This window comes from Ixodes scapularis, unplaced genomic scaffold (genome assembly GCF_016920785.2).
Source record: "Ixodes scapularis isolate PalLabHiFi unplaced genomic scaffold, ASM1692078v2 PGA_scaffold1__304_contigs__length_218370807, whole genome shotgun sequence".
In the NCBI taxonomy this organism is placed as follows: domain Eukaryota; kingdom Metazoa; phylum Arthropoda; class Arachnida; order Ixodida; family Ixodidae; genus Ixodes; species Ixodes scapularis.
This window is the reverse complement of record NW_024609846.1, coordinates 6,996,512-7,023,061: the sequence shown is the minus strand read 5'-3', so window position 1 is coordinate 7,023,061 and position 26,550 is coordinate 6,996,512. Positions and strand designations below refer to the sequence as shown.

Sequence of the window (26,550 nt, the reverse complement as noted above, 5' to 3'; positions counted from 1 at the left end):
CGCGTAGCTATATCGAGCACACCCAGACTCACACACCACTAGCAAAGGTACTCTGCTTGGAAGGCGTCTGCGACTGGTAATATCACGCCCATACGTCCAAAATCCCGATGTGGCAGCAAAGGTCGTCAATGAGGCCGGAGTGTCACTCTGTCGGGTAACACAATCCCTGGCGGTTGGCGCTACAAGTCCCGGTAAGAAGTGCAAGCGAACGCGAGCGTCGCTGTCGTCGCACCGTCCCAGCTACTAACTGACGGGGCGTGGCTTCTGCGAACTGTTACGCTGAATAGCGACCTGCAACAGAAGATGCGTCTGAAACATCTACCACCTCAGCTGTGGCACTGCCAGGATCGCGGCCGGCGACACCATGACACTTGTCTGACTTCTCCAGACGGAAGCAGAGGGACCAGTTTTTGGACGTGGCAAGCACACCACGCGGAGACGCCTGGCAGGCGCCGTTGCCAAGGGAACGAAATGAAAACGAGCGCACCTGAAGGAGGACGACGATCTCCATTGAAATCACGTAGATCCAGACGACACCGACAAAGAAGCCAGCGTACGCGAAGGCCGAGTGGTACTTGGGGGCCTCGTCGTTCTTGGACGTGAGCAGGACAGCCGAACCAAGAATGGCTCCCACGGCGGCCACAATGGCGACGATGGGAACGACGCCTCCGGCCATTTCCAGTCCCACTGCGGCGTTTAGACAGCACAATGAGCTCGGGCTCGATGACGCTTTTACTCAGGACCCTGGTGCGTCCTGAATTGGTACACGCTACATCAATCTGGAATCGCGGTCAAAATACGCTCCTGTGTAACCTTGAGATTGTCCAAGGTCGTGTTGGGGTTTTCATTTTTTGCAGCCGTTTTAGCACATCCAGTGTCTCTTTCACGAAAGCTAACCCAACCCTTCTTTTGTGACGTCGCAAAATATCTCGTTTATGTCGTTTTCAAAAATAAACATCACTTTAACGATGCCCTTGCGCTAATCACATAAAATATCTCTTGGGAAACGGGACAATGACAGCTGACGCTTCGCTGAGAGACTATGCTTCGTCAGAGCAACGTCTAAGTCGATTATCAAATGTTCGATATCCATTTGCAGAACAACCGCCATCGTTCTGGGGCTTCTCATAATCGCCTGAAACCTTCCAATATCAACTTTTACTTTGAGCTCATAAAAAGCCTGTTTATTGATCACTCACTCTAAGAAATTGGGAGTATATAGGGGTACACCCCTTGTCCCATATGTTACACCCCCAAAACTACATTTCGACGTTCAGTCTACAGACGTCGAACAGGCGATACAACCTTTCAAGAGCGGCTTGATAGTAGACCGATACAGCTTATTAAAATAACTAATGCACGCATCGCAGGCTTCAGTAAGCCAATCTAGTTTTTTTTTTCTCCCTGCGGCAAAACCTCATTGATTTTTTTTCTCTAGATTTTGATGCGCACAGTAGCTATTCAGTGCGTCGTTTCCAACAGCTATCAATCCGCTCGTAAAAGTTGGTATCCCCAGCTCGACGTCAGTGGAGTGAACGTCCGCATGTAGTTTTGGGATGTTACGTATGGGACAAACGGTGTACCCCTAAACACCTCCTATTTCTAAGAGTGCGCGACATACAAAGTGTTTGTGGTGTCCGACAAAGGACTGGTCATCTTTGTTAGCTGTCAATCGGGCATTTTTCCGTCGTACTCTGGACAGTCTGGCTGATTGGAGGGGAATGTCTTCCTCGAAGTCCTAGAGACAAGGACCTTCTTTATAACACTATATGGTAAATGGTGATGAAGAACAGCGTATAAGACAATTATAAAAAAAGGAACATACACGACAGGACACGCGCTGACTCGCAAGTATTAGTTTTTTGCGTTGCTTGTTTTATTTTCTTTATTCTTTTTTTATAAGTAAAGAAAAAAGAAGAATTGATGGCGAGCCACTGCTTTTCCGGTCGTGTATATTCCTCCTTTGTCCTTATCGTTTGCGTTGATATTGATCACCAGTCGCAAAGACTACAAATTAGCTCAGCTTTCAACTTCATAACACTATACGGCGTTAGAGACACGAGGGCCATCTTTATTGCCGAAAGAAGAAATAAACACTCGCGGATGATTTGTTTGTTTCCCCGGTTCTCACACTGTTTAGTTCTTAAGGAGAACCATACTTGGCGCGCGATATATCAATTAGCAGCAGAAGAGCTCCCCAGGAGGGCGATGCCTGATCCCCTTTGTTGCTCTGTCCCCATTGACAGGGGTCAACACTTTCATCCGTAGCGATAGCATAAAATGACGGACATCTCGAAAAATTCTTGGATTTCAGATTCGTAAACTGCAGGCAGTTCTAAAAAAGCCCCTCAACTCTTTCGCATGCGCGGTTTTGACGCCGCAGATCTTGTTTGCTGTTACGCATCTGCACTGCCTTTGTGAACTTCTAATTAATATTCAAGGAAGGAACGCCTCAAGTTTTGAATAATGTAACGGGACCATGGTTTGTTTTCCTACGTTGATATTAGTACGACCACACATTACATACTTCTGGAGCTCATCGACAGAAACAGCATTCCTGCATTGGTCCCGACTTTTGTGTCTGAAAGTTCGTGTTGATGTTGAGTACATCAGTGAAATAGATGTAATATCGATTAAAGTAAATATGAAAACAGATTTTTTCACGAAAAAAAAAAAGAAATATATCTTACTTCCGAGAGCGAATGTTACAAAAACTGGAGCAGTGATGCAGTGCAAGGCATTCAGTGGCCGACACCAGTTATTCTTCTTCTTGGTGATATCAACCACGGGTGTCGTGATTGCCAAAACCAGGTACATAGGGATCTGCCGGAAAAAAAATAGCAGACTGTCAGAGACCGCGAGAAGTGGCACATATGTTTTATGCGATGTTGACTGTCCTGACTCTACAGTATTTACTGTACTAACTGAGTTATGTTTTTGTTAATGCTTGACTGTGTTTTAAGAAATGTAATTGCCTATAAGCTTGCAATGTGCGTAGCCTGTTCATTTACTCATACTATGTACCACAAGACTGGATGAAAAGCGCCGAATACACAAGGACGAAGAAGGGGACAGAGACGAAGCGCACTCGCAACTGAAGGTTTACTGAAACAAACATTGACTATTAATATCGTCGATCTGGGTGTTGGCTCAAAAAGAAAAACTCTTGATTTGTTAAGTGCAGTGACGGAGCACTAATACGCAGGCCCTCCCCTTGCTCTCTTATGCGGAATGCCTCATGTATTTCTCGCGCTGTTTTGTTTGTGTATTTCCCCAGAACTGTTGTTTCCTCCGATTCCGGGCCACATGGGCACCTATCACAGTGCACCGCAAGATTGCCCGACGAGGACTGTTTCACTGACCAGGCATGCTCCCTGGCCCTTTCATTTATGCAACGCCCTGTTTGGCCCACATACGATTTCCCGCACTTCATTGGTATGTTAGATACCACTGACGTTGCACACTCCACGTATTGCTTAGCGTGTTTCTTTTGACACACTTTACCCTCTCTCGTTTGATTGTTTATTTTCGAACACAGATGAGGCAGCTTGTGTGGCGCTTAAAACACCACTGGCACTTCAAAATGAGCCGCGACTTTTTCTTAGATTGCGCGATAGATTGTGAATGTAAGGAATCACCGCCGGGTCTACTTAGTTGTCTGGAAGGAATAGTCATCTACACCGACGCCCACCTCATCCCCCGCGATCTCACCGCACGCACCGCCCTCTACTCCCCCCACCATACCTATCTCCCAAACACAAAACTACACTGACGTCCCCTCCGCCTTTCATGCTGAAACCCAAGCAATTGCTGATGCCATCAAGCTCCCCTCCACACTCTCCCCCTCCCCCCTTCAACACATCGCCGTAATCGACTCGCAGCAAAGCATTCGAAACCTACACACACTTGCTATCCATCCATTTTCCCTATCCACCATAACTGCCACCCTCGACCTGATGCCCCAAATGTCCCTTGGCATTATCTGGACACCTGGCCATGGAGCCATCGCAGATAACGTTCGAGCAAACGCGCTCGCCCAAGTTAATTTCACTCCGGGGCCTGCGATCTCCTGGCCAACCCAGTATTTGCCTGAGGACCAAAAACGTGTCCTCCGTCGCTCCCGAAAACAAAACATGCATCGCCTGCTCCTCTCTAGGTCACCCCTCCCTGCCCTATTCCGCTCCCTCTCTCGATCGCAGTCTGTCACGCTACGACAGGCCCGAACCGACCCTCTCCCAACCCCACACATTATACACCGTATACTCAACCTACCGGGGCACCCCTCCTGTTCTGCCTGCGGAGGTTACCCAAACAATGAACACGTCTTCTGGAAGTGTCCACGCTCCCAGTCCCTCCTCTCCCTACACCCCCCCCCCCCCCGCACACTCTCCCCACCCCACACCCCCTGGAAGGGATGGCTCACTCAGCCCTCAAACTGCGAGCTCACACGGCGTCACCTCCTGGAGCATATCTCCAGGGTGTCTACAGATCTCGCCACAGACACCCCTACATAGCCCTTCACCTTTTAAAGCCCGAATCGGCACAATAGAGACGTTTGTCTCCCTCTCTCTGGAAGGAATATGATCGTCATCTTTTCTCTTCATATTGGAGACAAGGTTATCCGCTACTTCCCCCAAGAAGCGATCGGGGTACCCTCCGCGTTTTAGACGATTCACCTGCGTGAGGACGCTTTCATCCGCGACATGGTCACATGATTTTGCCAGCGAGGCTCTCATTAGGCACGATGCTCTTTTCCTTTTAACGAGTTTGGATTGCGCAGAACTGGGGGGAAGAACCCCTTTCTTAGTTCGCGGCTTATATTTCCAACAAACATGGTCCCCTTCGAAGTTGAGGCTCAAATCCAAAAACTGCAGCCTGCCCTTCGTCATTCTTTCATGGGTGAACGTCGATCCATGTGAATTCAAGTTAAAACAATCCCGCCCATCGCTGATTAAGTTATTGCTAACAGTAATGGACTTCGATGCAAGCGCCGAGAAATCATCCACATATCGACACATATTGAATTCCTCCAATCTTTCGATATCCTTACGTATTCCCTTATCCCGTTCAGCCAAAAATATATCGCAGAGCATTCTTCCTTGTGTATTCGGCGCTTTCCATCCAGTTATGTACCAACTAGCTCATTTATCTATCCTACCACAAGATGTTGTGTTCTGACAAGTGGAATATATTATATATAAATATAGAGTTCGTCACTCCATACATAAACAGCTAAGCACCAGTAACATTATTTAAACTCACTCACAACCAAAATCCAGCTCGTTACAAGCAAATAACACTCCGTACTCGTTATACGCGAAGAATACTAATACAAACCAAATACAAAGAAAAACACGACTATTAACAATTTATGTGATTAAAAACCTAATGCATTCCTACATATTCTGTAGGAAATTCAAGGAGAGACTTGTTTTTGTTTTATAGCCGGAACATTTTAATCTTATTACACTTTGATTGCTCGCAATATTATTGATACATATTTTTTTATTGCCCCGAAACAAGAAAGAATGCGTTCCCACAATCTTCATATATATTTTTTATGCCTTTGAAAATACGAATCATTTGTTCGAGCCAAAATAAAGCGGCTCCCAAACAAATATACCGGTACTTGAAACAAGTCATCGAATGAATTCTAAGCTAGGGAAATCTTGAGGGCGAAAGATGATGCCAAATGTGTTCCCTGTATTACAAGATAGACCGGTTCAACGCTTAACCCGTTTCGTTGAGGACGCCTCAACAATGAGTGTTCCTACCTTGAAGTAGCTCAGAAGGCGAATCACGAACGGCTCCTCAACGTCGCCGTCAATATTGACGGAAATCAACTTGGAAACAACTTCCCAGAATACGGCGTTCGAGCTTTTTTTGGAGTTCTCTGGGACCTGCAGTTTATCTCCGCTTGAGCCTCGCCTCAAAGGGTGCTCCACTACAATGGTGAGGGTATCCACTAGAGAAAAACATAGGAATAAATAAAATTACTTTCCAAAAGTTACAAAAACTAAAACAGAAATGCCAAAAAAAAAAAGAAACACGTTAATGCACGAATGTCATATGCCTATGAGATTATTCCTATATAAACGAGGGAAACACGAGCAGCAAGCGATTTCATTAAGGATTATAAGGTTATTACAAGTGTAAGGAATATCTGAACAATATCAGGATTGGAATGTTAACCAAACCAGTGATTAAGAGCAAATCATTCGACATACTTAATAAGACAATTTAATAAGTGCCCGCTCCTAAAATTGGGTGTGTTGTTTCAACCTAGATGTTGCAGGTACCCATAACTACTGTTGCCATGAAAACAGTAGAAATCAACAAGGCCAATGCCTCAAGGTTTCCGGAAAGGCAAAAAAAAGTTAAATTATCGAACATAAAAATTGTGTTTTGTTTATTCTTGCAACACAATATGAGTAAGAAGAGTGTATTGCTTGATTGGCAACTGAAGATAGTTGAGGAAAGAAAGTCGGTTTGGTATATTTTCACGCTTTCCCCTGACCTGACTATCGTAGCCGTAAAATGAAACGCCATATATTTCATATGGCGTTTCATTTTCTTTCATATCATATATTTCAAAAACGGGAGAACATTAATCAACAGGTTATACGGAGTGCAGGAATATGGGCACATTCAGAGCTCTTCGAAACATGTTTGCCTATTAACGAACGTGAAAACGCGCAATATATACATATATATATATATATATATATATATATATATATATATATATATATATATAAATATATATATTAGTTATCTCAGTTATATACCCACGCCTTCGGCCTCCCGCCACCATGCCCGTTATATATATATATATATATATATTGCACGTAAAACAGAAGGAAAAAAAAAACGTTTCGACAATTGCCAGTTCCATAACATCAACAGAATGCGTTTTCGCAGAAATGTTCGCCTAAGCTAAAATAACATCAGATTTCGGAAACACGAACTTTGAACGGATCCGAAAGTTCAAATTAGACCCAGACGCTCTGCTAAAGTATCGCTTCTTTCCGTCAACAACTCGCAATCACGAGCTGGCTGGCTCGTCCGGCGCAATTCATTTCAGAACGCGCCCGGGGTTCCGCGCCGCGAGAGAAACTCATTACTTGCCCGCTTGCTCGAATGGAGAGGCCTTATGCTCTGATCATCCCTAAGCTGACAGTGCGGGGTAGCCGCGCGCTCGCCGAACCAATCAACCGCCTCCGTTTCGTCTGCTGACCCCGTTCTCTGAGCCGTAGGATGAGCGGGAGCCTGATCCCGTGGCAAAAGACGGGCGTATCACTGGTCGAACGAAAACCTGGTTGCATCGCACTGTCAGCTTAGGGATGAACGGAAGATAGAGCGTGCACGCAAATGTTCACGGTGTGGCATCGAAGGGTCTCGGATATATGAGCGTCCGTGGAACGGCTCGAGATTCCAGCAACGCAGGTCTTACCGTCCACCTCCTCCTCCAGGAAGTCGGCTCCCAAATTGATGAAATAAACGCTTCGGTCCGGTTCTATTTCGCTGTTGTTGTTGTCGTTGTTGATTGGGATTTCCAGCTCGCGGCGTTCGTCGGCGTCCACGTAACGAAACGCTGGAAACAAGCGATAGAGAACAAAGAAAAAGTCGAGTTTAATATCGTGTGAGATCTTCAACTATTATTTTTATTAGCGTCTTGGTTTACTGCAGCGATCAGCAACAAGCGGTGTTCGCAACCGCAAATTACGCAAACATTTCAAAAAGCGTTAAAAAGAAAAAAAAAAGCTCATATTGCAGGTGATCCAGAAGATTCACCGCAAAAAAAAAAATGTTTGAGATATGATAGCCTTTGGCGTACAAAAAGTGGCGTTTGTAACACTGTGGGGCTAGTTAGTGTTCAGAATATGAGCACACGTGGCCCTTCAATTGAATTTAAAAAAAAAATGACTGAACGATAGCAATAAAGTGAGGGAGAGAAAATGAGTATGTCTGTTATAACATGAACAAAAACTTTTGAGCATTTCCTTTTTGTTTTAGCGTATATCCCAGCGCTATGGCTTTTTTATTCGTTGTTTTTTTGTTTTGTGTTTGTGGAATTTGCTGAGATTATGTCTTCACCTCGTGCGCACCTACTTCAGTTTTTAGAAACTGATGTAAATGAACCGCTGAGCCACCGGTTGCCATCCTGAAGTGCCACATTTTTCTTAATAGAAAGTTAAAAAGGCGGTCTTACCTATGGGTACAACAAAACTCCGTTCGGGGTCGTCGAATACAGGTCGTCTCTTTTTGAAAACATGCTTTGTTGCGGGCAAGGTCATTCCTGCAGGCGGGACGGATCGATGGATGACGAGATTAGAGAAGATCGATGCTTACGGTGCGTGGGACGAAAATGGCAGCTGCAACGTGAAATGCCAAGAGCGCGGAAAAGGATCCACCATAAAGGGACTCGAGAAGATCGAGACATAGAACATGCCAAACGCAGTCGTTTCCGGGGTGAGCTTTGGGGCTTCGAGGGACCCGCTGTGTCGTGCGTGTCTTAGTGTCGATCTTCTCGCAGTCCGTTTATGCTGAATAGATTGCAGTGTGCGCGTGTAAGCAACTGGCACCTTTTTCATAGCACGGGAGGCCCAAACCTGCTAAGGTCAGGTTTGGTGTGTATACGTACGTACTCTTTGTGTACGCTTTACGTTGACTAGTTTTAGTAATAACGTTCTTGGCGGGAGCACAACACATCGGCGGTGTTGACTAGCAGCGGTCCTGGAAGACAAAGTCCGGAAACAATTAAAGCATAAGTACTGCGCTTGAGATTGCTTCGGCACAAAATGTTGCACACATTCATTCTGGAGTTGAGCATTTATGCGAATATTTGAGTTCTCTTTGTTTAGTAGTTGTTTTCAAAAATCAAGATCGATCAAAGAATAAATCAGCTACAGTCAGGGTGTTTAGTTGCCGCATTGCCTTGCTCTATAGTTGTGTAGTCTCAAGCGCAGAACATGCCCAGAACATAGAACAACACTCCTGTACTAGAAAAAAACCTTTAATGTGACATTTCTCACAAAAATGAAGTGTACTGATTACTAGAGGGTTTACGAAGAGATATATAAATAACTTATAATTTATTTCAATATTGACTTTTAATATTGTGCGTACATTTGTGACACGCTTTATGAACAGATGTGTGTGGTGCTTTTTAAAACCGTTTGACAACCAGTCTATAAAGAGTGAGGTAATCTAAGCTCCAGTAAATGTAATCGCTTCAAAAATGTTATCGTATTATAATTACCACTATACTCTAAAGCATGTATTTACGTCTCAGAAAACTGTTCAGGGAATAAGAAACTTAATATTTTCACAAAAACGCAAAACATAAAAGCCCCCTATTGCTTGGAAATCCACGCACTTGCAGCCAAAGTTTTGCATGCTTCAAGGGTGTGCCGAGTTCTAATAAACCCGATGTTAAAACTACTTCCTCGAGCTCTCCTGAAATTCTTCCACGGGAGGCTCCACGAAGCAGAAACTCAACACCGTGGTGAATTATCAACAAAAGAGCTCAATTTCGAGATCATTCTTGAAATGAGAAGAGGTTTAAGTTTGATTTCGTGGTTTCCTCGCAACATGCATTTGCAAAAAGCACCAAGATCCATGCGTCTCCAACAAGCACCACCAGCAAGAACAGCACAACCGATCAAAATAAACTTTCAATGAACAGGTGAACAGTGAATCTGGTTAGGGTATGCAAATAAAGGAACAAAGAACATAACCCAAGTAAGAACTCTCGCGATTCGAGTTGAGTAAGAGAGAAACTCAGAGAGCTTACAACTCTTGAGGTGAGCTGCAAGGGCAAGCAAGGTAGCGTGGCAACACGCGAAAGAACGAGGCGACCGAAGCACCTTACTCTGCGTGTGCAATCACACACACACGCACGCCGGATCCGTTCTTTGAGCAGCCAGTGTCGGCGGATTCGACGGAAGTGATCACCTCCGCCGCAACCAAGACGCGGACGGCCGAAAGCCCAGACGCGGGTGCCTGTGTCCCACCACATGGCGAGCGTGTGGCGCAGACCCTGGTGCGACTTTCTCTCTGCTCAGCTCAGGCAAGGATGGGCTGTAACCTGCCTTTCTCCGGTGACTTTTCCTCTTTCTTCTCTTTCTCCTCTGACTTCTCATTCGTGCAGATGTATTTTTGGTAGAGGATTCCACTCACGACGACCAAAAGTATGTAAGCGCCATACAGACAGATGAAACCTGTCGGGGTAGGGAAGATAAAAAAAAATTAAATTGATTACATAGAGCCTAATTAAATATCAATGGGAGTCTCATGCAGGGCTTTCTTAAACCTGGGCTGTTTAGTTTTGTGCACTGTAGTGTGTAATTGTAAAAATTATTTTCGGGAAATTTTACGAATATTCCTCTTGCATAAGTGCAATACATTGTTTTGAAAATTGTGACGAGCTATGAGACTTAGGCACATTTGGAACACATTGGCATTATTCAAACATATACTTTTCCAGCTCAGGCAATCCGGATATGGTAGGACATCTGTCAAACACAAAATAATATTTTTCTTTCCTTTGCAAAATTGTATTGGCTTTAATGCAAACGCACTATCATTCATAGTTATGCGCCAAACCGTGCTTTATTATTGAGACTTGAGACGAGTATCCTGAAAAAAAATCAAGCACATGTGAAAAACCGGGTATGTATGTTATCGCTCCTTAGAGTTGACCCCTGCATTACTATACCAGCACTTTATTTTTTAAGAAGGAACCTGGGCTTTGGCTGGGGTTCTCCAGAGTTTTATGCGAGAACACCAAGTCATACAAATCCATATTATTCTATTAAATCTGCTTTCTGGATATATAGCTGTCTAACGATGAAGAGCATGCTGACGATGAAGAGCATGCCTCTGTTGTTACATACGAAAAATAGCTACTCTGACGCCAATTAAAAATAATAGAGATGTGGTTCTCAAATGGGGGTCCGCGAAGGAATTCTAGACGTCCGCGAAGCCTTGTCTCATCAATGAAGCGCGGCAATAAAAGTTGTATTTATTCAGATTCATAAGAAATGTTCCTATTTTCGGGTGAGCTTTCTTGTGTGTATGTCAATGAGCGAATTGCACTTCACACTAGCCCTTAGTTAATTCATTTATTAAATCAATATTATAATTAACCTATACCTTTCATTTCCCCGCACCCCGAACGGGGTCCTCCATCATATCCGCCGACCACAAGCGGTCCGCAAGACATCAGTGGTTGAGAACCACTGTAAATAGAGCATTACGTGAATGAGACAAAAGACACCTACCGATTGCATGAGCGATTGAGAGGGATCCTGTGTAGAAGAGATAAAAAGCCCAAACGCCTGCTGATGTATAGAAGAGGCAATCTCTCAAGAAGGGCCTGGCTGCCAGCTTAAAAGGTTGGGTCAGAAACACCGAGCCGGCAACGACAGTTGTCACGAAGATGCCACCACCTGGAAATAACAAATCACATACGTTATGTCATCATTTCTGTCTACTGAAATTTTCATGCTTGATTCTACACAAATTTTCCACATTATATCTAGACATAAACTTTAGTTGGTACCGTTGTTCTGCATTTAAACAGACATTGTGGCAAGCTTTTTGTTATATTTAATTTAACAAAAAGTGTGTAACTAGCTGGAGATGAAAACCCAACAACCCATATCTTTGTTTCGCATAAAATGTTTACATCAAAAAAATTAATGGCTGCATATTTTTTTCCAAATTTTTATGTTGCCTTTTTTCTGCAAAGTTTATTTTAAGATTTTGTGGGTGCTTTTTTGTATATTTTTATATTGCGTAAATATATTCATTCATGGTTTGGTTACATGTACATTTCTGTGTTTTATTTATTATGCTTTTCTGTTGCTGTATCTTGGGGGCTTGGGAGTAGCCAAGCTGTTTCAACAATTTGCTTTCTAGTCGTCTCCACAACATTGTGTATTTTTGTCGGAAAATGAAATAACGATGTCTCGTTATGATGGACACCTCCGTTCCCCCCAAAAAATAGCTCATAATGTGAGTTGTCCATAGCAACGACACAAGAATGCCTGTATTTTCCCAGTTTTTCACCGAAAATGGTGCCTATATATCGGAGTATCCCTATTAGCGTGGTCCATATAAACGAAACACGACTTTATTACTAATATCTTTATTATTATATTTAAAATCGTTAAAATAATTTTTTTAGTCATCTCAAAGTTTACCCTTAGCGAAAAAAAAACGTGCTTCCAAAAAAAAAAAACATAAAAAAGAGATAAACAGCTTTACCTATTAGGCCGCCGATAACAAGCTCGTAGGATCCTTGTCTTATCCCAGCCAGGGATGAGAATATGTCTGGGGATCCATTTCCAAAGGCAAGCAAGGTTACGCCATGTGAAGAGTCAAAGAAAATACATGTGCTCCGACTGAGCAACTAATTCAATTTTTTTTGCGAAGTAGTTGAATCAAACAATAAAGTAAAGTGAGCATGGCTAATAACAAATGTTTATGTTCACTGGTGTTTTTTTATGCCTAGACTTCAAAAGTAGCCGGAAAGGATACTGCTACGTTCTGCGACATGTGCAGGGTCTTGGAGATGACGAACAACGCCGGTGTGAGGCTGAAATAAACGCAGAAAAATCAGCATTGCGTTTCTTGCAAGTGTGGAATGCATCAGTGCTTTTTACGGCATTTTCATCAAACGAACGAGTAAAGATGGGGACGATGAGCACTTAAAAGCGCAGCATATACATTTGTGACAAAATCAATCAATGTACAACAAGGTCAACATATATTGCTTCATTACCGTATCCTTCACTATTGGGTGCTGTATCACACATATTGAACTTTGAAAATAGATAAAATATAACCATGGCTATTCCCTTCCGAACTACGAATAAAACAAAAACGCACGTGATCGCGCTGAGCAAATATTGCGTAAGGTTTCACCGTCGCCAATCGAAAAATGAAAGCCAATTTGAGGAATGTAACAGGACTGAAGGAGGTAAATGGAATTATTTTTGTATAGTGACGTGCGAACTAAAAACGTTGAAAATTCATAATAAACGCCCTTTAAATATTTAGTTGTTGAATCTCAGGACGTTTTGCACATCGCATTTTATACATACCAAGGAATTAACATTTCTACTGCAGTTTCCTTCCCTTTTTACTCGTGTAAAAATTTAAACTTACGGATATTTGAACACTCGTCAAAGCTAACACTAGCCAAGATATCCTAGCCTGGATATTAAAGTCCAACCCCATTATGATGTCTGGGAATTTCGCAGGTTGCGACAAAAATATGCTGACGCCATCGGGTTAGACCTTAGTAACGACTCCGGCAGATCACTAGACCTTTGCACTGCATAAAGAAGGTAACTTCGCTTGAGTTTTTCCATTAGATAGTACTTAGACTACAAATTCATGTTCTCAGAGAAAGGATAGCATGCAGAAAGCCTAGGCGGTTCGTAAAGATAAATAATCTACAAGGTGCAATGCTGTTGGAAATAAATGAAAGATACCATAATGAACATTGTCTCTAAAGGCAGGTGTAGTAGTATTGGCACTTCATCCTACTTTTATTGACAAATATTCAGTGCTTAGATACAGCGTTAACGTACTTAAGAAACCAAAAAACCAAGGAAATAAAATAGTGCACATAACACTTGAAAAAAAAAACTTTTTTTTCATGCGATTCGGGCAGCGCCGCATACCAGTATATAGCTAAATCCGGATGGCGCGCTTTATTTAAAATAGGTTTGCTTACAAGTCTCCGGATGTAATTCCGAGAGCGACGAACAGCATTAACAGCCACACCACCTGAAATGCATAGAATCACAAGGTAATTTAATATTTCCTATAGGTATCATTAAAACAAAATTACACTTTTTGCTATACTAGGTTCTCCATTTCTCAAAATGTAGCTGTGAACTCCTAGCGAAAATAGGCAAAGGATTCACAGATGCACAAAACAGAAATAACCCCTCGGTTTATGCGAATTGTAACACCCCTATTTGCACACACGTAAGAGGTCCAATTTTATAAATGTCTTTTTTATATCAATGGTTAGTTCTGAATAAGTGTGTTTCTGTTTAATTTTTCAAAACCGAAATAATATACTTAGGTACCTGTATAGGCATTGATACTCTTCCCCCCCTACCGACGCAATGGCTTCAGGGACAATATGAAACAAATAAATTATTATAAGAGGCACACGCTTAACAATTATTTATCGATCGCATGGTGCAACGCAGGTAGCCATGTTAGAGGGATTCCTCTTTCAAGAACAATCGGCATAGCATTGCAAAGAGATTAACTCTGATACCTGTTTTTCGCAGTAGTTCGCCGTTTTTCTGAATAAGGCCTATTACGGAGTATGTCATGTGTAATAGGGCTCGTTTTGGTACTTCAAAAATCCCTACCTGGTTTAAATATAAGGCCACTACTACCCTTTGGCTTTCAAAATGTCCTTCATATCCATATCACCCAAATCTTCTCAGCACTTTCGAGCAGTCCCTGAGCTCAACTTTCAGTGCAATATTCTTAAAGCTAAGCGTCCGGTCGATGATTCTAAATGGCCTCTCAGGCTCTCTAATGGCACCGTTGTCTGCAAATCAGGCGGCAAAAGCAGATCTAAATTATTTCAACGTCGCTGAGAGTCCTTCACATCTCAGTGACGGAAGCTAAGACAATGACATTTACTAAAACAACTTGAAATCGCTTAATACAACTCTCCACAGGCACTGGTTCCAGTCACGAACGAATGCTCTCTTTCCATGGGCGACGTGTATAAGAAAATAATTCAATGCTGACAACGTTGTGCGTGTAACGAGGAACTCTCAATAAAGACACGGGGTTAGGAAACCGCGTCCGTGACCATACATATTGAACACTCTATAATAAGGTGTCGTCACCTTAGTACCGTATTTTCCGGACAGGCCCTGTGTAAAATTTAGCTTACGTGACACTGACTACCTCTAGGTGAGAACCACAAAATAACTTATTTTCCAGATTGTTCAATATGACGGGACACAACGGAATTCGTAAATGACAGAGTACGTAAATAAACATTTTTTTACATGGCCATATTTCTGGGACATTCCGAGGATTAAAATGTTTTGAAGAAAATATCAAAATTCACTTTGATTTGCGTTTTCGCATACCCAGGCAATGACAGTCCTTGTGAACATTACGATTTTTTGTAAAAAAAATAAAAAATGTATAATTATGTAAAGGTAGCCCATAAAATTGATTCCAAAAAAAATTTTAGAGCAGTGAGTAAAATTTACAGGCGTCCAAAAGTTTAATTCCTGCTTATGGATATTTTATAACTGCCATTCAAATATTCCTTGGGAACATTACGATGTTTGTTGTTCAGTTGAAATCCTTATTTTAATGCACTCGCCGAGGCGTCGATGTCCAAGAAAGTTGGGGACCTGATTTAAGGAAAGGTTAACAAGGAACCTTTCCTGGTGAACTAATGAAGCAGGCAATTGTCAATGTGCGCTACATAGGAATAGTTTTCATGCGGGCTAAGCGCCAGATGTGGGCTAAGCACTGGGTGTGGAAATCGAAGGAAAAGCTTTTGTTTTTGAAGCAAAATTTATACCTCCGGACTATACGCCTGGTGCCGACTAAGGCCCGAAATACACTGTATTACTATTGCCTTCCCAAGGAAGGCGCTAAGTTCTAATGGCCTTGTACAGACCCAAATAGACCTCCTCAACTCAAGGAAAACAAAACCAGGTTTTGCGCGTATTGCGCGAAGCAGTCCTTATAAAATCTATCGAAAAACAACAATATATTTTTAGATGAAAAGTGCAATGTTTGATAGAAAAAGAGGTACCTGATTTCAAGGGCACATATAAGTATCTTTGCTCACCCTTGAAATAAGGAATGTAGCGCTAAGTGCGGAAAAAGCTCCATCGTTTTCAGCCTAACGCCTTCCGTCAGACATGTTTAATCGTTGTATGGATCAAACCATCTCCGAGAAACTTACAGCTATTACTTGCTTATCCCTTGATACGTATTTGTAATATCTATAACACATCTTGGTCGTTCATTTGGACAGAAGTAATTCCTGTTCTTTTAGCAGTACCAGCTTGTTGGGATGAGTGACAGCACTAGACCTCACATCTCGCTAACTCTCTCTACATGTGTGTGCTTGCAAGGATCGTTAAAGGGACACTGAACCCGAATTTCGAGCTCACAAAACAGGGCTGCAGCGATAGGCGGGGCACTGCAGAACTCAAAAACACCACTCATACAGCGATATCACAAGCGGATGGCCTGATATTCAGAAAAGGAATGCGCGATTGAACACGGCCGACGAGGCCGACGAGACATGGGACGTCACGATTCTCATTCCCTCTCCTCCTCGCTTCGCCCCCTCGAGCCGGTGAACCGAAGTGAGGAGTGTTGGATAGCGCTACACTGAGCAGCCGAGCAGATAGGGCTCCGCGGCTCGTGCGCATGAACTCGTGCCTTGCGCCCGTGGCTAGAACGTACCCGGCTCTGAGCCGATCGCCATATTAAGCCTCTTGTTCTGCCTTTCTATCGTGTCACCGCTCCCTGGCGCAACTTGCAACACGACTTGCAACATGGTGTCAGAAGTGGGATGCCGCCAACGATGAGCAAAGAGTACTGGGTATGGCCACGTACCTTGCCCGCTTCGTGCCAAACCTTTCAGAGGTTCTTCAGCCACTTTCATCCTTGTTGTCGAAGAAGCAGGAGTTTCTTTGGGACTCTCCACAGCAACAAGCATTTGACAAATGGACGACAGTACTATCTTCTCGTCCCGTACTGGGCGTATACGACCCCGGAAAGGTCACAGTCGTCAGCGCAGACGCTTCTTCCTTCGGACTTGGAGCACTGATCCGGCAGCGACAAACAGATGGCAAGTTCGCTGTCATTGCATACGCCTCAAGATTGCTCTCAGACACCGAAAAGCGCTACGCGCAGATTGAGAAAGAGGCTCTTGCCTTAGTCTGGGCATGCGGGAAGTTCGAGGATTACCTGGTTGGAAAAACGTTCAAGCTGGAGACAGACCACAAGCCGCTCGTCCCCATCCTCATGTCGAAAACTCTTGACGACTTGACACTCAGACTCCAGCGGCTGAAGATGAGGATGATGCGCTACCAATACAGCGTAGAATATGTACCAGGGAAGGACCTACTAGCTGCTGACACACTTTCCCGAGCACCTCTACAACAGACAGGGGACACAGACCTTGAAAAAGACGTCGAAGCCTTTGTCTGTTCCTTGAACAAAGCTATCCCAGTCAAGGACCATTGCCTACAATGGCTAAAAGAAGGCCAAAAATCGGACACAGTCGGTAACCAGCTACGAAAACTAAGCTCAAAGCAGTGGCCATCCAGAAGAGACTTGCCGCAAGACCTGAAACCTTTCTTTGAGTACCGACACCAGCTCACCGTAGAAGACGACTTGCTCCTCTATGCAGCCCGTGTCGTCGTTCCTGTCTCGTGCAGAAAAGAGATCATGCACCTCCTTCACGAAGGCCACTTCGGCATCACGAAAACACAAGCAAGAGCAAGGGACTGTGTCTGGTGGCCAACAATAGCAGCAGAGATAACTGCCACAGTAAAGCAATGCAACGAATGCATCAAAACCACGCGCAATCGCAAGATGCCGCTTCTAAACACGGAATTTCCTGACCGACCATGGCAGCGCGTTGCAATGGATCTTTACTACTTCAACAGCCACTGGTGGTTGATCATGACAGATTATTTCTCAAGGTACCCCGAGATAGCACGACTTGAGAAACTCACATCGCTTACCGTCATTAACCACTGCAAATCAATCTTCGCTCGCCACGGCATTCCAGAGGTGGTAGTGTCCGACAATGGGCCTCAGTTCTCGTCATCAGATTTCGCTACATTTGCTCGAGAATACGGGTTCAAGCATACCACCTCAAGCCCGTATTTTCTCCAAAGTAATGGACTTGCGGAAGCAGCCGTGAAATGCATCAAGAAATCAATGGAAAAAACGAAAGACCCATACTTGACCCTTCTCTCTTACAGGTCGACTCCGCTGAAGAACGGCTACAGCCCCGCTGAACTACTTATGGGTCGACGTTTACGAACCAAGCTCCCTATTGTTCCCGAGATGCTCATGCCTCACATGCCAGACATGAGAAAACTTCGCGACTTTGAAGAACTCTACCGAGAAAACCAGAAGAAAGACTTCAATCGACGGCATGGCGTACGCACACTGCCTGAAGTCCTAAATGGAGATGAAGTTTGGATCACTGACATCAAGCAGAAAGGTACAGTGCAGAGACCAGCAGAGGAACCCAGGTCTTACTTCGTAGACACTGACAACGGGGTTGTGCGACGTAACCGAACTCATCTTGTTCCTTTTCCTGCCAATGCCCGGGAGGCGGAAGTCGTTGACAGCGAAGATGCCCAAGCGCCACGTACACAATGTGAAGGCAATCTTCATTCACACACGAGAAGTGGCCGATGCGTCAAGGCTCCCCAAAGACTTTGACTCTTCTGTATGGGGGAGATGTTGGATAGCGCTACACTGAGCAGCCGAGCAGATAAAGCTCCGCGGCTCGGGCGCATGAACTCGTGCCTTGCGCCCGTGGCTAGAACGTACCCGGCTCTGAGCCGATCGCCATATTAAGTCTCTTGTTCTGCCTTTCTATCGTGTCACCGCTCCCTGGCGCAACTTGCAACACGACTTGCAACAAGGAGGAGGAAGCGAGCCTTCTTACCCTCATTCTCAAGTGTGCCAGGAAGATCGTGACGACAGAGTCCTCACTTTATCGCGCCCTAATTTTCCAAACATACGGCCATTCGTTTGATATATCGATCTATAAATATGGTCTTGCAGTTCGTGGGGTCCCGTTCAACGTTTCTGCGGCCTTATGTTGCAAAATCTATATTTCGGTTAATTAACCCCTTCAAGCCCCACTGTCTTCATGCTCCGTGATTCGGCATCTGCGCGTGTGTCAGCAACGTTGAACGCGTATTTGGAAGCGCCGCAATATAGTCTATTTCACAAACATCTGCGGCTTCTTAAAAGGTTCATGCGCGAGCCCTCACCTTGCAAAGAGTTTTTTTATGGATGATCACTCACACAGAAAAAATATACTACTGAGTTAGGCTCACACATCTGCTGGGCCTTTGTCTGCACTGTGGGCATTCGCGAAGTGTATACGCCTAATCTTTTAGGGTATCAAAGGCACAAGATGGCGGCTTTTAAACATGTCTTCGAGGCACCAACACACGCTAGAAAGATGCTGTGAAGCAAAGGTTACTGGCTGGCTTGCTAATGTTGTCGTAACTGCCCTCGACGCTGTCTCTTGAAATGCCGGAGAAGTATTAATGCCTTTCCGAACTGATTCCAGGTAGCAAGCGGGAAAAACACCGGTACAAACTTGACAATTCTTGGGGAAATCCTCTGACCGAATACGGTCTTGTTCCAAGGCGTTAGCTTGTGCCAGTGTTAAAGTAGTTCTTTTGCGCTTCTCTGTTTTTTTCTGGCTCGACACAAAATTTCCAAAGTCCCAGACTTGAGGCAAAGATTCAAACTTGAGGCAAAGAGACACGAAGTCATGTGACGTATGTACGAGGGAACCAGTAGTACAAGTATAGATCTAGCGCTTGTTTGGAAATTTAGGCCCAAAATGGCCACATGAGAACCTAACAACCAGAAGCAAAGCCCGACTCTGCTACTTGTTCGGCAATTTAAGCCCAACGATATGAGATGACAGCTAAATTACAAGCAGCGAAGCCTAGCTTTGGCACTTGTTTGGCGAATAATGGTCAAGATACCCAGACCCTGGCGAAAGAAGGTGAAGTTTTGCTGCAACTTGGCTTCTTTGGGCTTTTTAAGGCCCTAAATTCCCAGAAAAAAAAAATGTAACACGTTTACAAATCTCTCTAACGCGAAATTAGAGCGCAGCTCCTGAGGAGGAGGAGAGGAGGGTACGGAGGGGATGGTATATCCCTCCTTTTTCTCCCCTCCCCTCCTCGTCCTCTCTTTCTTTCCCCTCCTCTCCCCTCCTCCTGTGTACCCTTCCGTCCTCCTACGTAACCTCCACTCCTCCTCCTCCTCTGTACCCTCCCCTCCTCGCAATTTCCACGCCAAATTTAGGTGAAAAATTGACGCCACGTGACATTAACACCAATTCAGTTTCCCCGTGAGATATACCGGAAAAAATGACGGGACATGACGTGGCGTCGCGTCACCATGAACAAATTAGTTTCTCCGCTAGATTTATCAGGAAAATCGAAGTCAGGAGACCTCAACAGCAGTTCGATCCCCTGCTAAATTTAGGCGGGAATCGACGTGACGTGACCTCAACAGCTATCCAATTCACCGCTAAATTTAGCGGTAATCGAAGTGGTGCTGAGGTCAGGTGATGTTATTTTTCCCGCTAAATCATGCAGCGAAACTAAACTTGTTCATAGGTAACGCGACACGAAGTCATGTGACGTCACTTTCCCCGCTAAATTTAGCGGAGTATTGAAATGGTGTCTAGGTCACGTGAAGTCAATTTTCCCGCTAAATTCAGCGCGGTCACGCTGACGCCGACTCCGCAAAACACGAAAACTGGCGCCTAAGAGCTGCGCTCTAAAAAATGAAAGACGTTTAGAAATCTCTCTAATCAAAAATTAAAGCGCAGCTCTTGAGGGAAGGAGAGGTGGGTACAGAGGGGAGGGTACAGAGGGAAGGGTATCCCATCCTCCTCCTCCTCCGTACCCTCTCCTCCCTCTCCATCTTCTCCTCTCCCCTCCTCCTCCGATTCAGTTTCCCCGTTTAATGTAGGGGAGAAACGACGTCTCATGACTTGGTGTCCCGTCACCTAAGAACAAATTCAGTTTCTCCGCTAGATTTAACTGGAAAATTGATGTCACGTGACCTCAACAGGGATTCGATACCCGCTAATTTTAACGGGGAATCGAATTGGTGTTGAGGTCACGTGAAGTCAATTTTCCCGCTAAATTTAGAGTGGTTACGGCGACGCCCCGGAACATGGAAACGGGTGCCTAAAAGCAGCACTCTAAAACTAAATTTCGGCCGGAGAACGAGGCCTACTTACGATAGGTTTTCTCATAGCACTTAGGAAACGCATTTGGTAGTTCACTTTGTACGCAGGAAACACTCTCCCATAGCGTGATGGATAGTTTCCAGGCCAGGGGAATTGTTAATCCTTCTTTGGGAAAGTAGTTGAGTCATGGTCATAACTCGGAGAAAGGCGGGAGGACGAGGGGAAGAAGTGCCGACACCTGTTTTCAGCTTCTGTACTCAAGTGCCCAAGATAACGGCATGAAGGATCGTGGGCGATTATGCTCTTTTAACCAGACCGGACAGGTTTTCCACGCGAGTAAACTACCACCCTATCGGAAAGAGACTGACCTCTTTGACTCTGCTTGGAAGTTTCCCATTCACTTGATTACATCCACTCGCCGATTATCTGGGAGCGCCCCCGGACGAATCGTTAAACATTCCACATCGTGCGTATCCCCACTTCCTTTCGGGGACTCTATTTGAACTCGTGAAAGCTGCAGAACCTGAATCACTGTTTATTTACGAGGCGCTTGAATGAATCTTTAGATATACATGATGCTTAAGAACCAGACGACAGCGCAGCTTGGAAAAAGAGAAGAGGAAATGCACGATACATTTTAAGGGTGAAGAAGCTGAGCTTAAAATGATCCACGTGAACGAGCTGCGGAGTGCGACTTAAAATTGAGTAGATAAAGCAGCTTGCGCAGTCAACAACGTTAGGTGAGCAACCTGTATAAGTCGTTTAGTTTTTCATTAGATCTGTGATTGATGATTCTAACTCACGCTCATGCCTAAGGTGTACAGGTGCTTTTCCGGCCCCAGGAGGCAGTAGATGACCTCCAGGTAGTCGATGAAACCCGCATTGGGTTCGCAGGAAGGTACAGAGCGGACAAAGTGACACCGGTCAGTCAGGTTCCAGCTGGTCACGTCCCGGCACTGTGAGATAAAAAAAAAGAAAATCAAGGTATATCCAACGTTCGGCTTGCCATTTTAGGAACACATCATCGCGAATTCATGCTGAGGTAACAGTTTCATTCCCGCCGTAGGGTCGAAATATCATTCTGTTTTTTAAAGGGACCGTATTTTACGCTTCTGACATATCGTGATTTCTTTTTTTTTTTTTGTTTTTCTTTTTTTTTTTCAAAAATGTTTTGTTTGCGGATATATACACTCGGAACAAAGTGATTCTACGTAATCGGGGTATCTATTCTTGACACAGATTTATTAGTACAATTTATGTTTAGCGATCGCTAGACATAAATTGTACTAATAAATCTGTGAACACCAAAAACGGTCGACCGTTTTTGGTCTATGAAAAATACGCAAACTAAGTCATTGTAAAACACGTTGTTTGCAGCATCTTTAAGTCGGTGGCACACGAAGTGAGTTTCGTTTAGCGTTATTCCTAAAGTGCTCTCGTGAGTTGTTTTTATTTTCCGAGTCAACTGCCAATGGGGGTTATGTAGCAACGTCCCGACATCGATACCTTTGATGATTCCAAAAGCATTTATTGGTATCAAGCTTCAAAGAAAAATGTTAATTGATTCTTCAGTGTATTTGGAGCAAAGAGGCAAAGATGATGTTTTGTAATTCGATAAAAGATTTACATTGAATTTTTTTTTTTTGCCACTTCGAATGTGCGGTTGCTGGGAACCTGTTCCTCAAGACGCACCTAAATGCAAAGCAGGGGCTCTAATCTGAACACTCGGAGAGAAAGTCGGCGAGAAATCTGGCGACCGTGCTGCTTGGCCAGCGCCGCACATTGCCTTCGTGCCCACCAATTGTAGCCGCCGGGTTTCTTGCCGACTTTTCCCCCAAGAGTATTAGGACCCCAGGGGTGCGTTCGTTCATCAGTATAGGATTTTCGAGTATTAGATCGTAGAAATAATGTAATATACTTTTATGGTTTTAAGATATCCGTGAAGTGTCCATATTTCCAGGTATATTTTTTTACGACACGGGGCCTCATTGCCTAACACCTCGAAAGCTCATTAATGCGATTGAAGCGGAGCAAAAACTGAAATTGAAGTGGACTATCACCGCAACCACATAATTTATATATTCGGATCCGTTTAGTTCCAGCGCTTAGGTAAATGAAAACCACTATACATTTTCAAAATGAATAAACGATCTGCATAATTTGAACTACAATTAAATAATTAATCCTTTATGCCCCCCCCCTTTTCCCGTAGTAAGATCGGTCCACACAATGCCAGTTAGAACTTGAATAAAGCCTTCGTGCATCTTTCATTCAATGGTATAAATTACATAAAGGCATATCAAACAAAAAGAAAATCTTACAACTACTTTTTTTCTAACACAAGAAGCCCTTAAAAGTCAATTTGAGTTGTCACGATAACAAAGCGTAACGATCAGTAAACCAGTTTTGTTAGCCAGAACCTAATACATTTTAAACAACTTATGATCGTTACAAATCAAGGAGACACGTTAAATATATTTATAATGATTTTGTGATCCTTAACCGAGCTTTACAGCTCTTCATATAAATCCGTTCACATCAGAACAGCTCGAGAAAATATATCGCACTCCATGGACTAGTTGCACGCAGATTTTTGCATCACAAAAACTATCGGGGGCATTAGATACACCTTGCCTGAATGGAACCCTAATTATACGTGGGAGTCATCTATTTATTTTACCAAGAAGTGAAGGAGTAGCCACAAACAGTGAATGCAATCAGTTTGCCTTTTAAGCCACAGCTAGCAACATATTATATAAAGGACCTTTGAGTTTTTCGGTTTCACCTTTATATACAACTCCATCCAGTTTTTGTTTTTTTAAAGCAGTATTACAAATGTGACGCTAGCCGAAAAAAAAGTATAATATTGCTCTGATCCTTAAGCAATCACGCCACCACTATTTGCTCTTTGCTGACTTTTCAATTGTAACCACATGTTTTCGAAATTCAAAGTACCCAGTAGTCTTTCAAACTTCATTCTTATTGAGCTGTATAACTTCCGTACAACCTACGAGGATAGGTATAGAAAAGTAACTTTCGAGTTTATTAGCATCCAGAGTGGTGTTTGCGCGCATAGTGCAAGTTATCCGGAGGCATCTCCATCTTCGTTCTGCGTGAACGTGTAACTTCAATAGCAGTGCAAGTCGACAGCAGCTGGATTATCGCCAGGCTCAAGATTGTGATGCGTAGGCGGTATCTAGTAATAAAACAGTCCTTAGTGTTCTGGGGGAAATAGAAATGAAAGTCTCGAAAATAGTTATTGAGAAGTACAAACAGACACAATATGCCAGCGGAGCTAGAACATAAACGTTTGGGAGTAAACGTCGAAAATATGTGTTTATATAAAGCTAATATAAATATCCAAATATAACGTATATGTGCTTGAGGAAATCAGATTTAATTTGCTATCGGCATCTAAAACGTTTTACTTTTTTTTTATAAAAACAAGTTTGATGTTTTGTAGAAAACCTGGTAATACTTCAGGCGCCAATGTTATGTGCAGGAAAAAGTGAATATCTTATTTCTCATCAAGAAGTAGTGCTGAGCGTAATGGTTTAAACTAGCATAAAATAATTTTAACAATTATCTCCAAATTCACGGAGTGACTTTAACCTCATTAATATGTTTTTCTTTTAGAAATATAACGCAAAAATCACTAAATGTTTGTATCGGCTAAGCAACACATTATCGAGGTTAAATTCCAAAATATTTATCGAGAAAAACAAAACAAAAACTTTGACGTCTCTCAATCTAGGGCAAAAGCATGTAGCGTATGTACCTAACATATCCGTCATTAAACGTATATACCAGGTAAACAGAATAAAAAATGTTATCTCGAAAATTTGACAAAATCGGAGGTAAAAACATTCACGCGCATACTTCCAAAATTGCGAATTCCACATATATGCCAAAACCACGTCACGAAATATCCCATTAGGCAGACAAAAAAGAAGGAAATCAGGACCGAGTCGAACTTACAGGAAGCGCCATAAACTGGATCGGATCTGGGGACACCATTCTGGAGAATCGTAGACGCTTAGTCTCGGCCGGAGGCAGGAGGTGGCTTCGGAGAACTGATCCGGACGAAAAGTGACAACGAAGAACTTGGGCCTGGTCTCACTCGGATGCATGGGCTGGAGTGAACCCTCGTGTGAGCGGGTCCCGGGCCTACCTCGCCTTAAATACCCCGGAGGTACCTGTCCGCGTTCTGATTGGTCGATCCGCGAATCACCTGACCCCGTTCGCCTATGTTCCTTGGCAATCGCGGGACACCACGGACTTTTGTCGTCCCCACCTCCACTTTCTTGTTGTCGGATTATTCGGAGGAGAGGCATTATAGAGGGGGTAGTTAAGGCTGTCGCATGCGGTTCGTATCAGGCGTGTGCTTATCGATGCGTGTATGGCGCGAACATGGAGTGGAGGGGAAGAGACGATTTGTTTTCCCCTTATCGTCGACAAGATGTTACTGTCTCGCCGACGTCCGTCCGAAGCAAAGCGGTGGAACGCTGACGTCACAACATTGTTGCTCCTTTTGATAAGCACCGGGACGGTCTCTCAAAGATACTTCGGCGTGCTGTGTGACAGTCATGGACTCCTTAACGGGGGGAAATGGGCGTACGCCAAATTGGCTTCGCTTTTCGAGTGTTACGCGTAATGTTTATGCATTCGTTTTTTTTTTTTTTTTTTTTTTTTTTGCATATGGCTCGCAGAGTATAAGTAGCATAGAAGAGGGTCAACTCCAGATTTGAAGACTGATATTAAAAAGAATGCAGTCACATGTGGACACAGCTAGATTAATAAGGGTATTTAAACTTCATATTGTTTTTGGGCGGTGCCCAATATTCTCTCTCGACACGAGTACAGGGAGTTCATAATCGAGTTACAGAATGCTTCCTGTTGATAGCATATATCACCTAGCAAGTTTTGCGGCGCAAGCTACCTTGTGTGAATGAAATAACGGCACAAAAGAATTTCACACTTGTAGTGTCAATGGGGACGTATATATTGGTGAAGGAGGAATCGCTCAAGAGCCATTTATAAAAATTACCGACAAAACAAATCCATAGGCATCAGGTGAGAAGCTGGGTGAAAAACGGATGTCTGAAAAAGGTCGTAAAGTTTTCACCACGAAGGAATATGTTTTTAGGTTATTTTCGGAGTCGTATTTTGCGAGGGCGTCCTCTCCAACAAACATTACAAAATAAATGGACGATTTGGTTATAAGCTCCAGTCTCATTAATCGGCAAATATTAACTTCATCACTCTAGCTCCTTCCAGCGACAAACTTTGAAGGAATCCTTACGGATCAACAGTGTCGCAACGGAAACATTGCAACAACAAAAAACGATGACTGATTTGCGATTCCACTTAGCGAGGAGAGGAACCGTAACGCCGGAGGATGCGGGATGGGTCGTTGTTGTGTGCGTGGAGTTCGTTAGGCGCGAACAGTTTCCGACCGAACGAAGAGCTCATTCATGAAGTCAGTGCCCCAGTTCCTTTGGTGTGTTGCGACAGCGGCGCGCAAAGTGATTCAATGACAGCGGTGT

General features: G+C 43.8%; 1 protein-coding gene across 1 annotated transcript in view; it reads right to left on the bottom strand.

The window, feature by feature from the left end:
- The window catches only part of LOC8039848 (mitochondrial sodium/calcium exchanger protein), a 31,948-nt gene extending 6,771 nt beyond the window's left edge, over positions 1–25,177 (bottom strand). The window contains exons 1-12 of the mRNA XM_029981387.3: positions 24,983–25,177; positions 21,808–21,960; positions 13,751–13,803; positions 12,547–12,604; positions 12,274–12,376; positions 11,286–11,453; positions 10,095–10,223; positions 8,213–8,299; positions 7,454–7,594; positions 5,775–5,965; positions 2,691–2,823; positions 488–687 (exon numbers count right to left, since the gene is read on the bottom strand). Of these exons, the coding sequence (XP_029837247.2) occupies positions 488–687; positions 2,691–2,823; positions 5,775–5,965; positions 7,454–7,594; positions 8,213–8,299; positions 10,095–10,223; positions 11,286–11,453; positions 12,274–12,376; positions 12,547–12,604; positions 13,751–13,803; positions 21,808–21,960; positions 24,983–25,021 (1,455 nt within the window). The 5' untranslated portion in view covers positions 25,022–25,177. The remainder of the gene's footprint in view (positions 1–487; positions 688–2,690; positions 2,824–5,774; positions 5,966–7,453; positions 7,595–8,212; positions 8,300–10,094; positions 10,224–11,285; positions 11,454–12,273; positions 12,377–12,546; positions 12,605–13,750; positions 13,804–21,807; positions 21,961–24,982) is intronic.
- Positions 25,178–26,550: the final 1,373 nt, after the last annotated feature.